This window comes from Capricornis sumatraensis, chromosome X, assembly GCF_032405125.1.
Source record: "Capricornis sumatraensis isolate serow.1 chromosome X, serow.2, whole genome shotgun sequence".
Classification (NCBI taxonomy): Eukaryota; Metazoa; Chordata; class Mammalia; order Artiodactyla; family Bovidae; genus Capricornis; species Capricornis sumatraensis.
The window spans coordinates 26,901,366-26,914,163 of NC_091092.1; the positions used below are offsets into that span (position 1 = coordinate 26,901,366).

The following is a 12,798-nucleotide window of genomic DNA, read 5'->3' on the forward strand; positions in this document are numbered from 1 at the left end:
TTCTCGAGGTACCGGCCTCTGGAGCGGGGAGGGGGCAGTTAGTGAGCGGCTGGCAGAGGGGACCTGTTTGCTGAGGGGTTTGGAGGTGGGATGGAATAGGGTTTGGAGACGGAGAAGCCCAAGAGTAGACATTGGTGCTTTTTTTTTTTTCCCCTTCTTCTTCACTTTTCCAAAAAGAAACCACATCGCGAGGGGAGAAATAAGAGAGTGTAAACACAAACAACTGCAAAAAGAAGCCAAGAAAAGCGAAGCCAAAAGAAGCAAGCGCAACACTGTTACAAAACTGTCTGGTTTTGTAACAATCGCCCCGCCGCCGGCCAATGAGCGGCGAGGCGGCGCATCACGTGGTGCCGTTTTATATAACACTTTGCTGAGACAAGACAGTTATTAGGCGGCGCGGGGCGGCCGGCATGGAGCTCGCGGAGGCGCGGCAGGGACCGGCGCGCGGCAGAGCGGCGGCGGTGGCAGCCCCGATTCCCTCCAGCCGCCGCTTCCATCTCCGCGTCCCCCGCCCCTAGACGCCTCTTCTCCACGCGTGTCCCTCTCCCTATGGATTCATTTCAGACTGGACAGATGCTGAGCTTGCCCGCCGAGCTCGGCAGCAACAACTTAGAGCTGGCGGAACCGGCGGCATCAGCGGCCCGCGGAGACACGGGCCCCCACCCGGAGGCGGCTGCAGAAGGCCCCGCACCTCTACCGACTCGGCTGCCGGAGCAGGAGCAGCCTCCGAGGGCCTCGACGCCGGAGTGCAAAGTCCTACTCACGCAGGCCGACGCCCTGGCGTCTGGGGGGCGCCTCCGGGAAGCCCTCGAGGTGTACCGACAGCTCTCCGAGCGGCAGCAGTTGGTGGCCGAGCAGCTGGAGCAGCTGGTGCGCTGCCTGGCCGAGAACGTCCCGCAAGCCGAGGAGCCGGCGCCCGAGCCCCCAGACGGGAGCCGCGCTGGGAGCTGTGCGCTGGCGGCGGAAGAACCAGGGGCGGTGACAGCTGCCGAGGCCACCGAGGTGTGGGACGGCTTCAAGTGCCGGAAGTGCCATGGGTTTCTCTCAGACCCCGTGTCCTTGTCCTGCGGCCACACCTTTTGTAAACTGTGCCTGGAACGCGGGCGGGCAGCGGATCGGCGCTGTGCGCTCTGCGGCGTCAAACTCTCCGCGTTGATGGTGACCACCGGGCGGGCGCGCGGGACCCGGCGGGCTGGGCAGCAGGCTCCGCCGCCGCTGCGGGTCAACGTGGTGCTCAGCGGCCTCCTTGGCAAGTTGTTCCCGGGCCCGGCACGGGCGTCGCAACTCCGGCACGAGGGCAACCGGCTGTACCGCGAGCGCCAGGTGGAGGCGGCCCTGCTGAAGTACAACGAGGCAGTTAGGCTGGGTGAGCGCACCGTACCGCCGGGGCCGGGGCGGGCGGGGGCTGGAGCCCGGAGGGGAGCTGGGGGTGACTCCGGCGGAGGAGGGCGCGCAGACCGTGGGATGCACCGCGACCGGAGTGGGGGCGGGGAACTCTGGAGTTCCCTCTCCGACTTTTTCTCTGTGTCTGCTCTTGTTCTGGGTCTCTGTATGTCTCCCTGCTCTTTGTCTTATGTCTCCTGTTAGCTCGTGTGTTCCTGCGTGTCTCAGTCCCTGCTTCTCTTTGTGTCACTCTGTTTCCTCTGTCTTTTCCTTTCTCTCCGCATCTTTGCCACTCTGGCTCTTGCTTGGTGTCACCGTCTCTGTTTCTCGGGCTCGCCTTCTCCTTCTCCCTCTGCGTGCCCCAGCCCCTCTTACACCTGCCCACACCTTGCAAACAGGGAGGTGAACTTCGCACCCTTCCCACTCGCGCGCCGGGGCCCCTGCGCTCCAGACCGCCGGGGATGTTCGGTCGGCGCCTGTGTCTGCCGCTCCCTCCCGGTCCGGGGCCGCCCTGCCGGCCGGGACTTGTCCCTTCCGGGGCCGCGGCTCCCGGTGGGGTGAGTCCGGCATGGAATTAGGTCAGGAGAGCACTGGTTGCATAAGGGCCGCGAGCGGCCCGGGCCGGGCAGCCCCTCCTCCGCGCGGGCGGGCGGGATTGTGTAACGGCTGAGGTAACCGAAGTGGGCCACGCTCGCCTCGGAAACCATCCCGGGAGCGTGTGCGGGCGGGGTGGGGGGGGGCAGGAGCTCTCGCGCCCCGCTGCCCTGTGACTCATTGTCACCGCTTCCTATCACACGATCCTCGGCTGAAATAGATGCCCTCCCCGTCCCCCCTCCCGCGCCGCCTGCCCGCAGCCTGCGCCCTCGCTTCGAACCCTAGCCCTCCAGCCCAGAGGGCGACGGGGCGGGCGACGGCTCAGGGATCCCTGAGGACACTGGACTGGCTGCCAAGGGGGCCGCCTCTTCCCAGCTTTTCCGTGCCGCCTGAAGACGGATGGGTGGGCTCTGCGGCCTCAAGGGCAACATGGGCAGCCCCGCGCCTCTGGCCGCACTAGGGCGCCTGAGTTCCCTCAGGGAACGACTACCCCCAACCCCCCACGTCTGGACCCAGGAAGTGGCCGCCCAGCGACAAGCGACGGGTATTGCCCAGCTCGGGCCGGCTGCCAGGAGCTCAGCGGTGGGGCGCGGTGTCTGGCGAGGCGTGCCAGGGAGAAGGCGACAGGGCTGGGCAGACAGGATTCTGGGGTCCGAGGGTGCCCTGAGCCCTGCTTGGACGGTGGAGGAGGGGGTGGGCTGCAGTCTCCACGTGTTGAATCTTCACCCGAGCTTGCAACAGGTAATGGGGGAGGGGGAAGAGTGAAGATGGACTGGGGAACACTCTCACCCCCCAACCCCCGACCCATGTGCCCAAGCAGAGCACCTTGTCCGCTGCCACCAGGCTGGCTTGTGCTGCAGGAAATGAACAGAGGAGGCTGTAAACTCTTAACTGATGTCTTAAGAGCAAGTAATGGGCACCCATGCAAACCCTCTGCACACCCCTGGGGGAAAACAACAACAAAGCCTGTTCCCACAGCAGAAGCTGGAGCCCAGTCTCTAGGGAAGAGCAGAATATTATGAAGGAGACAGGTAGAGCCTGCTGAAGCCAGGATCTCAAAGGAAGGTTCCATTCCTGATCGAACCTAGGTCTCCTGCACTGCGGGTGGATTCCTTACCAGCTGAGCCACAAGGGAAGCCCCAGCTGTCCCTTAAGAGCCAGGAAAGCCCTTTCCTTCCCTCTTCCTCCTCTGTCTTGGTTACTGTCATCACTTTCCCTGGGGGTTCATCCTTGGACCACTTAGGATCCGGGGTGAAAATGTGAAGACCTCTTCACCCTTCAAAGAGGAAAGGGGCCTCCCCAACAAAGAGTATCTTTGTGCTAGAAAGTGGCCAGTCTCTCTTTCTATTATTCTAAGTGCTATACTGTCCTTCAGAAAAAAAGGAACCTGTCTCTTACCCCAGATTCAAAGTCTGTCAAGGTAGCAATGACTCTGATCAGCTAGCTAGGCTTTGAGCAAATGCCTTCACCTCTCAAACTTGATTTTCCTTGAAGATTGGGTTGCTTGAACCAGGTGATCTCTAAAGATCTTTCCAGCCCTGGGTCTACCGATTTAGAGTATTGATGAGAGCTAATCTCACTTTATTCCCAGAAGCCTTGTTCCAGCCCATTCATATCTGCCCATCTGTAATGAGATGATGGAGCCTTGCAAATGCATTTCTGTTTTCTTAAGAGAAACGTCATATGTGTTGGGGTTTGTAGACAAAGATGTTGCTGATAAGACTAACTTGGACTTTTCTGGTGGCAAGAATGGGGATCACATCCAGCCACCACCTCTCCCTCTTCCCTGGCCTGTTTCCTTGTGGGCAATACCTCACTCAGAAGCTAGGCTGCCAGTTCCTAGCCACAGCCATGAAGCAGGGCGCCAGAATTTGCTCTGTGTTAGAATTGCTAATAATGCACTACTGACCCCACAGGCCCTCTAAGGAACTGCTTGAGAGAGGGGGGATAATGACTTCCTTACAGTTGGGAACGCTCAGACCTAGAGTGGCTGGGGGTGTGGTAGGCAGGGCAATACTAGGGCTGGAGATTAAGCTTACACTTTTGGGTCACTACTAGAGAAGTCCTAGAAAACTTGCCATTTTGCTCAAGGTTTTTTTTTGTGTTTTTTTTTTGTTTCCTCTCATTTTGGCAGCTCCAAATGACCATTTGCTTTACAGCAACCGGTCTCAAATTTATTTCACCTTGGAGTCTCATGAGGATGCATTGCATGATGCGGAAATAGCATGTAAGCTCCGCCCCATGGGGTTTAAGGTGAGTGTGGGATGGGAAGAGTGGGAAGGAATTGTACTGAGGACAGGAACTGGCAGGGAGGACTGCCACTGGGGGTTTGGGGGGGAAGCGGTGGGTAGGGGCACTAGAGCTCACTCAGAGCAGGGGAAAGGCTCTTCATAGGAGCTGGTGGGGGGAGTCCCTTGACAAAGGGTGACAAGAGAGCTGAGTTCTGTCCCAATTTGATCTTAAACTGATGACTTGCAAAGCAGCCTGGAATTTGCGATTCTTTAGAACTTGAACTTGGGAGCCAGACTGCCCGAGTTTCTGTCCTAGCCCTGCTACTTTTACTAGCTATGTGGCCTTGGCCAAATTGCTTAACCTCCTTGTGCCTCATCTCCTCACCTATAAAATGAGGATATTCAAAGCATCTACTTAACAGGGGGAGACGACCTGTTGTGAGGACGACATGAGCTAATGCAGGCAGATACTTAGAACAATGCCTGGCATATAGCATTGTATGTATTTGCCAACATCATCATCATCACCATTATTTTCCCAGGACGCTAGAGAGAGGAGGGGAAGAGAAACATTGCTGTTTGGTTCTGCCATCTGAAGTCCTTAATGTAGTCAGTCAGCCTGCTGCTTTCCCTAAACATGTAGGTCACATGAGGGTGTGGGGTGGGAGTGGGGAGGGGAGAAAGACAGGTTCAGCCTCTTTCAAGATGCCAGGATGCACAATGTCACTTCCTGTATCTCTGTCCAGCCTTCCTCAGGACTAGCCTTCAGCCACATGTCAATAGTTGGTTTAGAAGATTAGATTTGAGCCTGGATTCTATACCTGCAAGCTGAATGACCATAGGGAAGTCACTTCACTCTCAGAACCCTAGGTGTCCTTGTTTGCAAAACATAGATCTTGCTCTCTGCCCTCATCACCTTGCAGGGGGGCAGTGCTGGTTCCAGGCCAGCTTGACCAAGAGTCTGTTCTATGAACCGTAACATTGTAGTGCTCTCTACGCAGCCCCAGGATGCTGTCCTCTGAAACCCACTTCATCCAAGGCCAAGTCCATAATCCCTTATCTGAATCCCATAGAGCTGGATATGTTCAGAATCCAGAATGTTTCCAGTTTCACTAAGACCAGGTATCAGCCCTAGACAGTGCCCCATAGTCAAACACAATAATATTTCTGCAGCATATTACATGAAAATTCACACTAAGTGGGAAGAAGACTGTAACACATATCATTTTAGATCAAGATTTGCCACCTAATGACTTTTGATGTCAAGCTTATGAAAATGTTGGATTATCAGCCTTTTTTTTTTTTTTTTGGATTTGGGGAACTTCAGATAAAACACTGGGGAGCTGCATACTGAGGTCATTAATGTCAGAGTGAATCTCATACTCTTTCATGAGAAAGTTTTCATGAGTGATGATAGATTAATATATCCTCTTTCCCAAGGAACACATTTACGGTTTATTCAAACTCACCAATGTCTTAACCCAAAGGAACTTCACTGGGAGTATTTCAGGCCTTGTAGCAGTGCAGGCCAGTGAGCGACCTGGGGGTAAGAGGACATCTCTTGTGACTGTTTCTGCTCCCATTCTAAACCACATCGAGGCAGGGACCTCGATAGTGCAGTGGGAAACAGGGCTAAGTAAGCAGTGGACCATTTTGGATGAAATGGGAAAAGTGACTTCCCCAGTGAAGGAAGAGTTGGTGAAAATATTAAACAGAAGTTCATTTTCCCTAAGTGCTGGGTTAAGCAGAGAGGCAGTGATGATAGAACTTTATGGACTTGGGAATTGAAAGAAGACTGGAACTGATGCCTCTGATTCAAAGCCACCTCACACCCCAGTTTATGGATTTCCCACCATTTCTGTATGAAACGCTCCTATGAGAGGTGTTCACTTCGTACATCCCTATTCCAGCCACCCAGCCAGGGCTGGAACTCTCCTGAAAGTATGACAACTGAGCTGGCTGCCCTGAGCAGGTGGAGTATATGGGTTGCTACTTGGTATGATTGGTCAGATCCCCAAAACTGCCAGTCTCCCAGCACTTAACACCCTCTAGCCACCTTGAAATGTCAGGCAGGCCTTTCTCCAGAGGGCCCCTGGCAAGCACTGCTGGGAGCATCCAGCTCCGGAAGGAGAGGGAGGGCACAATTCAGGGAGAGACCCCCAAGAGGCTTGGAGCAGGGGCCACTGCTCAAGTAGGCAGATTCTGGCTGGCTCCTGTAAGCCAGGCCCAAGCCAGGAGGCACCAGGGCCCACAGAGGCATGTCCGAAGGGGAGGTCCATGTATTAGAGTGCCCAGCCGCCACAACCTGGATTGTTGCCTTCCCTAAGTTAGACTTGGGGTCAGCGTGTAGGCAAAGGCCTGGGGAGCAGGCCACTGAGGGGCAGCCTCTAAGCCAAGCTGCCAGGCACAGAGAGAAGACAACCCTCTTCTCACTTCTCTTCTTTCTCCTCCATCTTCCCCAGGATGCTCCTCTCCTGCCCCTTAAGGTTTCTCCCCCAGGGCAGTTTAATTTGGACCCTGAGAAACCCTAAAACTTCTTATACGATTTCAAGATGTGGTGAGGGAGCAGAAATGAGCTGAATCCACTGGAGCCAAAGCGTTTGTGCAGCCCCTGGTTAGCGTCCGGAAGGGCTTGGTGGGGAAGCTCCCAGTGCTAGTTCCAGATTTGCCACTAGCTGGCTTCAGGGTCTTAAAGAGGTCACATGCCTTGGCTCACTTGGGCCTCTTCTAATAAGTGATCACTGAGTGTGGGTGGTCACTCAGCCAGCAACATGGACTAGGTCTCTGCTTGACAGACTGGTTAACAGGAAGGCCCATCCAGGCAGGTCCTGAAAGCTGGTTAGTGTGACCTCAGATGGGAGTTCTTACTACATCTGATGCCTCCTCCAATACAATGGTGGGGCAGGGGGTGGGGGGTGGTGGTAGTATGGCACAGTGGTTGTGAATCTGGTCTTCTATATCAGTCATTCCCAGGCTGTCAATCTGATTCCACAATTTTCCAGCCAGGTTACTTCAGGCAAGTCACTTCTCTGGGTCTCAGTTTTATTTTCCTGAAAATGGGCTTCAGAACAATTGCCTACACCAGCAGTCCCCAACCTATTTGGCACCAGGGACTGGTTTCATGGAAGACAAATTTTCCACAGATGTTGGGGGGTGTGGGGGGAAATGGTTTGGGAATGATTCAAGTGCATTACATTTATTATGCTGCCAGGAGAAGGAGCTCAGGCAGAAATGCGAGTGATGGGGAGCGTCTGTAAATATGGATGAAGCTCTGCTTGCTCGCCTGCTGCTCACCTCCTAATGTGTGGCCCAGGTCCTGACAGGCCACAGACTGGTACTGGTACAGTGGCCTAGGGGTTGGACAGCCCTGGCTTACACGATAAGGCTGTGGATAAGATAGTCCTTTTAAAGCCCTCACATGACGGTAAACACCCAGGAAGTAATTTAGCTGATGTTATGAATGATAGCAATGTCAAGAGGTGGAGAAGAATGGGACTGAATGCTCATGTTTTCTTCCAGGCACACTTCAGAAAAGCGCAAGCCTTAGCCACCCTTGGCAAGGTGGAGGAAGCACTAAGAGAGTTTCTATATTGTGTGTCCCTCGATGGAAGGAACAAAAGAGCAAGAGCTGAAGCCCAAAGGGTGAGTTGAGATGACGTCAGGTCCAGCTGCCCAATGGGCTTCCAGCCCTCTGTCCTCTCCAGGGCAGGGAGTGAGGGAACTGCCTTCCCTAGGGTTGGGGGTCCAGAGTGGATGGTTTCCTGGGTTGAGGGGACAGGAGCAAGACACAGATGCCAGTTGATGACCCAGAAACACCATCCTTTTGGCATGTACAATCAGATTGAGCAGTTCCTACATTTCTGTAGGAGCCTGTGAGGAATGTGTTTGCCTCTTTGACTCAGAATACAAACAAACAAACAAAAAAATAAAACCAAATAAGTTAACATGGAGATGGAGGCCCACAGAGGAGACTCTGGCTGTTGGCCAGAGATCCCGGGTGTGAGGCAGTTTTAGAACTTTCCTTGGGCTGAGTCACAGCTTCACCAGCCACACAGGGTGGCCAGCTCCTCACAAGGGGTGTTTGGTCCCATCTGCCTTGCCATATGCAGAACTCCAACCTTCAGCTTCTTTGCTAGAAATGAAACACATATGTGATATAAGTTGGGGACCATGACAGTATAATCCAGTCATCCCAGTTCTTGAGTCGCTGGAGGATGTGGTTGTGTTTTTTTTTTAACTGCATGAGATACTGGGCACATCAGTGACTGCTCAAGCATCCTCAGTTCGTAGACTTTGTTGCTTATTGTTCTGCAGTGTGCTCTCTCAGTGTCTGGCTCGTTGGCCTGGAAACGGGATGCTGACAGTCAGCGGGAACCTCTGCTATGCTTGTGCCCCGCCCCCTGTTCACCACTGCTCCCCAGGTGCCTCTGTCCCAGGGTGCTTTGGCAGAGCAGTGGATGAAGAAAGGGAGCAAGAGACAGGACTGGTTTCTGAAGGCTCCAAAAAGGAATCTTCAGCAAAATCATTGAACTAGGGGCAGCTGAGCACTGGAGGTTCTGGGAAGTTACTTTGGGCTGGTTAGTAGGAGCTAACCAGCTGGTGGCTGGTGGCAGAGAATTGCTCCAAGCTGTGGACCCTTCCCCAAATCTTAACTGTAGTCCACAGTGTGAGTAATAATAGTAGTAATGGCAAACATTTATTGAACATTTCTTGTGCACCGAGCACTGTTCTGTGGACTTTATGGGGAAGCTATAATTAAATCCCCACAACGTCTCTATGAGAGTAGGTACTATCATTTATCCCTATGTTACAGATGAAACAGATGAGGAAGCTGAGGTTTGGTGCCTTTCCTGAGGTCATGAACCTAATGATCGGTGGAAGAGCAACCAAACCCAACTCCCCCTGCTTCCAGAGTCTGCCTTGTGAGCTGCTCCACTATCCTACTGGCCTGGGAGGCTGAGTCAGGAGTCTCAGGACCCACTGCTGAGACTGGGGGAGAGGAGCAGTGGGGTTATCCAGCTCTGGGACGTATGCACAAAGGTGGTTAGAAGAACAGAGTGTGCAAAGGCCAACAGAGGCAGGTGTGGAGCCGGGAGAGAGTGATTTCTTTACTCTCATTTGTCCATTTCCCAGTTGGCCTGAGAGGCTCTTGGTGTCATCATTTGGGTTGATCCTATTTCCCACCCACTTTATAGACCACCTAGTATCATTTCCCAGGTGGCTGAGTGGTAAAGAATCCGCCTGCCAATGCAGGAGATGCAGGTTCGATCCCTGGGTTGGGAAGATCCCCTGGAGGAGAAAATGACAACCCACTCCAGTATTCTTGCCTGGGGAATCCTATGGACAGAGGAGCCTGACAGGCTACAGCCCATGGGATCAAGAAGAGTTGGACACGACTGAAACGACTTAGCATGTAAGAATGCATGCAGTGTCATTTCCACAGCTGCCTTAATGGGATGGGGCAAGAACTGTGCTAAGCTCTGGAGACCCAAAGAGGCATAAGCCACAGTCTCAGGCCTCCAGGACCTTATACTCTTGCACTGGTTCTATAATATAATATAAATGCCAGATAATACAATCGAACATTTGCCTGTGATGAGTGTTCCAGAGTTCTGAAGCTAGGGTGAGAATTTAGAGGCAAATTTCGATGGAGTGAGGTGAGGACATGGCACTTAGTTAAGAACGCTGAGGACCCTCTGTGCTTGTTTGCTGGATTGTTCCCCTTTCCAGGGATAAAGATGGTCCAGGTTCACTTGGCATGACTTAGCTGCCTTTGTCACTTACAGGCCTGGGTTTCTTTTCAGTGTTTGTCTTTACCTCAGATTCTTTTTGGACTTCTTGACCCACCTGGGCCTTTCCAAGGCTGATGCTGAAGTGAAATTGACTTCCATTCGTATGTGGAATGCTCATTTTCACTGAGAGTTGACCCCAACTTTTGTTTTCCAAAGCCACTGGGAAGGCCTTCAGTGAGGTCTTAGGTTGCGGAGGAGGAAGCTCAGTGCTGCTGTTCCTTTCCCTAGTTTCCTCTAAGCTTCCCTCTCTGCCTCTCTTCCCCTCCTACCACACTCTGCGCTCGTATCCTTGTACCTGGGGGTGCCCTATGGCTTGCTACGTCTCTCTGCGGGAGAATTCCAGGGGGAGCCCTTCAGAGGTGGTTCCCAGTGGGTCACTCAGAGGCCCCTGAGAGCCAAATTTGGCTCCAGCAAAGGAGGAGTCTCTGAAAGTTGGCATTTACAGCCCTGGTCAGTGTGAGAACCTCCCGTCTCATTCCTGTACCAACTTAGAACTGGAAGGAAACAGAGACATCTGTCATCTGGGGGCTTTGGGCCTGAACCCTAGGCCTCTCTCTGGGCCCTAGGATGGCTGGTGTCTTAACTCAGTTCCGTCCAGTGTGATGAGTATTTGTTGGACATCAGTCATGTGCCCACCAGAAACTGAGCATCTGTAGAGAGCAAGACTTAACATTTGCAATGCAGTTTGAGGCTAACACCAGACTGGGGAGGGTAGGGCACTATCTTCTGGTGCAGTTGAGAACACGGAAGGATGGGAGAGATCAGGGAGACTGGAGGAAGAGAAGAAGGGAGCCCTGGAGCTGAGCCTTGAAGGATGAGCAGGGCTTGGCCACGTGGAAAGTGCTGACATCAGAAGAAACATCGTGAAGGAACTGCTGGGGCCCAGTAAGGAAAGAAATCAAACTGGAGAGAGTTTGATCCCAGTTTCGGTCAGATTCCCCTGATCAGTTAATACCCTGTTACCTAGAGGAAGGGGTGGGGCTCCCTTTAGTTGGTCTCAGCAGAAAGCATGTGAATATGTTTTAGAAGCAAGTGACCTGCCTTCCTGGGTTATGTGTTACATACAAAAATACCTATGTATACAGATAATTGGCACTTTCACAGGAGAGAACTGAAGCAAGGATGCAGGTGGTTGATGGGGCAGCCTCCACCAGATCACGTATCTTTGACTCCCTTCTGGATCTTGTATCTGCCCCACCCTCATCCCCAGCTTACTCAGTTGCAGAGGAAGCCAACCATAGACTAGAACCAGCCTGTTGTCCCCCACCTCCACCCCAATCATTGAAGTGACTTGACATTCTCTGGAAAGTGAAGGCTAGAAAGTAGGAAGAAAGGCTGGGAGAAGAGGGAGGAAGACTCGGCTCTGCTTTTACTAACACATCACTGCTGAAGGGATTCATGATCCAGGGCTGGTGGTCGGGGAGGAGAGGCAAAACAGGCAGACGGGGAGGGGCAACATACAGAGGAACCTTGGTGACATTTGTTGCGTTCTCCCCAGGGGGGCGTCTCAGACACGACTCCAGGTCCCCCAGCTGATGCTGGTCTCCTGCCTTCTCCTCGGCCTCTTTCCTCCTAGACAGGTTTTGAAATCCCCCTGCAGATCTTTCTGCGGAAGGGTAGCAGCGGAGTGGTGGTAACTGGGAGACAAAGGCAGATCTGTAGTGCCTTTTCCAAATTCAGATTCCTGGCCACACTTCAGACCCAGGGGAGCCAGGCATGGGAACTTGGAACCTGGAAGTCTCATAAGCTTCCCAGGTGATTCTGATGAGCTGAAGGAGGATCCCTGCCCCGCTGTGTTGGGGTCTTTGGTCCAAGTCTTCCTCCCTGGGGTTTGGCCCCACAAGCTGTACCCTTTGTCCCTTCCCGCCCTCCCACCCCTGCCCTTCACCCGAGCACCTGTAGAGACTTAAGTAGTGAAGTCTTCTGTTTTATGTCCCAGCTTCTCCTTAGTTTCTTTACACCATCATTCCCGGGGGCCTCTCAGGAACATTCTCCCGATATACTGAAGCTGTTGGCACCTCACCCTAGATTAAAGGAACACGTAGAGTCATTGGCTACTGAAGGCACCAGCCATAATCTACCAAAGTTGTCACAGGTAAAACTCCACTCACCCAGCTCGCTCCTGACGCTTCGTTTGGCTGTTTTGTGGGCAAACATGGAGAGTGAGCCCTCACCCTCCTACTTTGTTTGGTTCCCAAGAAAGAAGAAATGGAGTTGCTAGTGGCCGTCTTCTTTGCTGAAAGGCTATTTAAACATAAAACTAGATTTCAGGCAGGGGCCCAGGTTGATGATTTATTATGTTCAATTTTCAATTCTTGATCAGGTCCAGTTGAGAGAGGTGACAGAACTAGAAAGGCCCACTTCCCCAGGAGCCATTCAGCTGGGGTGAGCTTAGGGGCAGAGCCTGGGAAGAGGGCCTGACAGCCCCTCCTTTCCTGCTTTTTGTTTGTTCAAGCTGCTGGTCTTTGAGTACCAGCTGAGTTCCTTGTGCAAAGACATCTCCATTTGATCCCCAAGTGGAGGTCATTTCATATTCCTGCACCTGTCTTACACATAAGTAGACTTCCAGCACATATGTGGAGCCGGGGAGAGGGAAGCAACTTAGGAAGTGTTAACTTTCTGGGATTTGAGTCTTTGAAAACCATGGTCTCCAGGCCCCAACTTCCCAAGCAGAGGGCAAGTGGGCAGAAGCTGGGGCTCCGAAGCACAGATGTGTGGACAGAGGTGAGTTCTGAAGATCTAGGCCACTCGAAGCATCTGCCTGCTTGCTATCCATGCCCGTGTCCTCCTCTGTGTGT

The 12,798-nt window shown here is 53.2% G+C and overlaps 1 protein-coding gene across 3 annotated transcripts in view; it reads left to right on the plus strand.

Moving 5' to 3' along the window:
* Positions 1 to 549: 549 nt before the first annotated feature.
* LONRF3 (LON peptidase N-terminal domain and ring finger 3) overlaps positions 550 to 12,798 on the plus strand; it is a 34,383-nt gene continuing 22,134 nt past the window's right edge. The window contains exons 1-3 of one of the 3 annotated variants that reach the window (XM_068962764.1): positions 550 to 1,366; positions 4,112 to 4,230; positions 7,728 to 7,850. In XM_068962764.1, the coding sequence (XP_068818865.1) occupies positions 550 to 1,366; positions 4,112 to 4,230; positions 7,728 to 7,850 (1,059 nt within the window). Of the gene's footprint in view, positions 1,367 to 4,111; positions 4,231 to 7,727; positions 7,851 to 11,939; positions 12,096 to 12,798 lie in introns of those variants that run through there. The other 2 variants (XM_068962766.1, XM_068962765.1) reach the window with 2 other exon arrangements.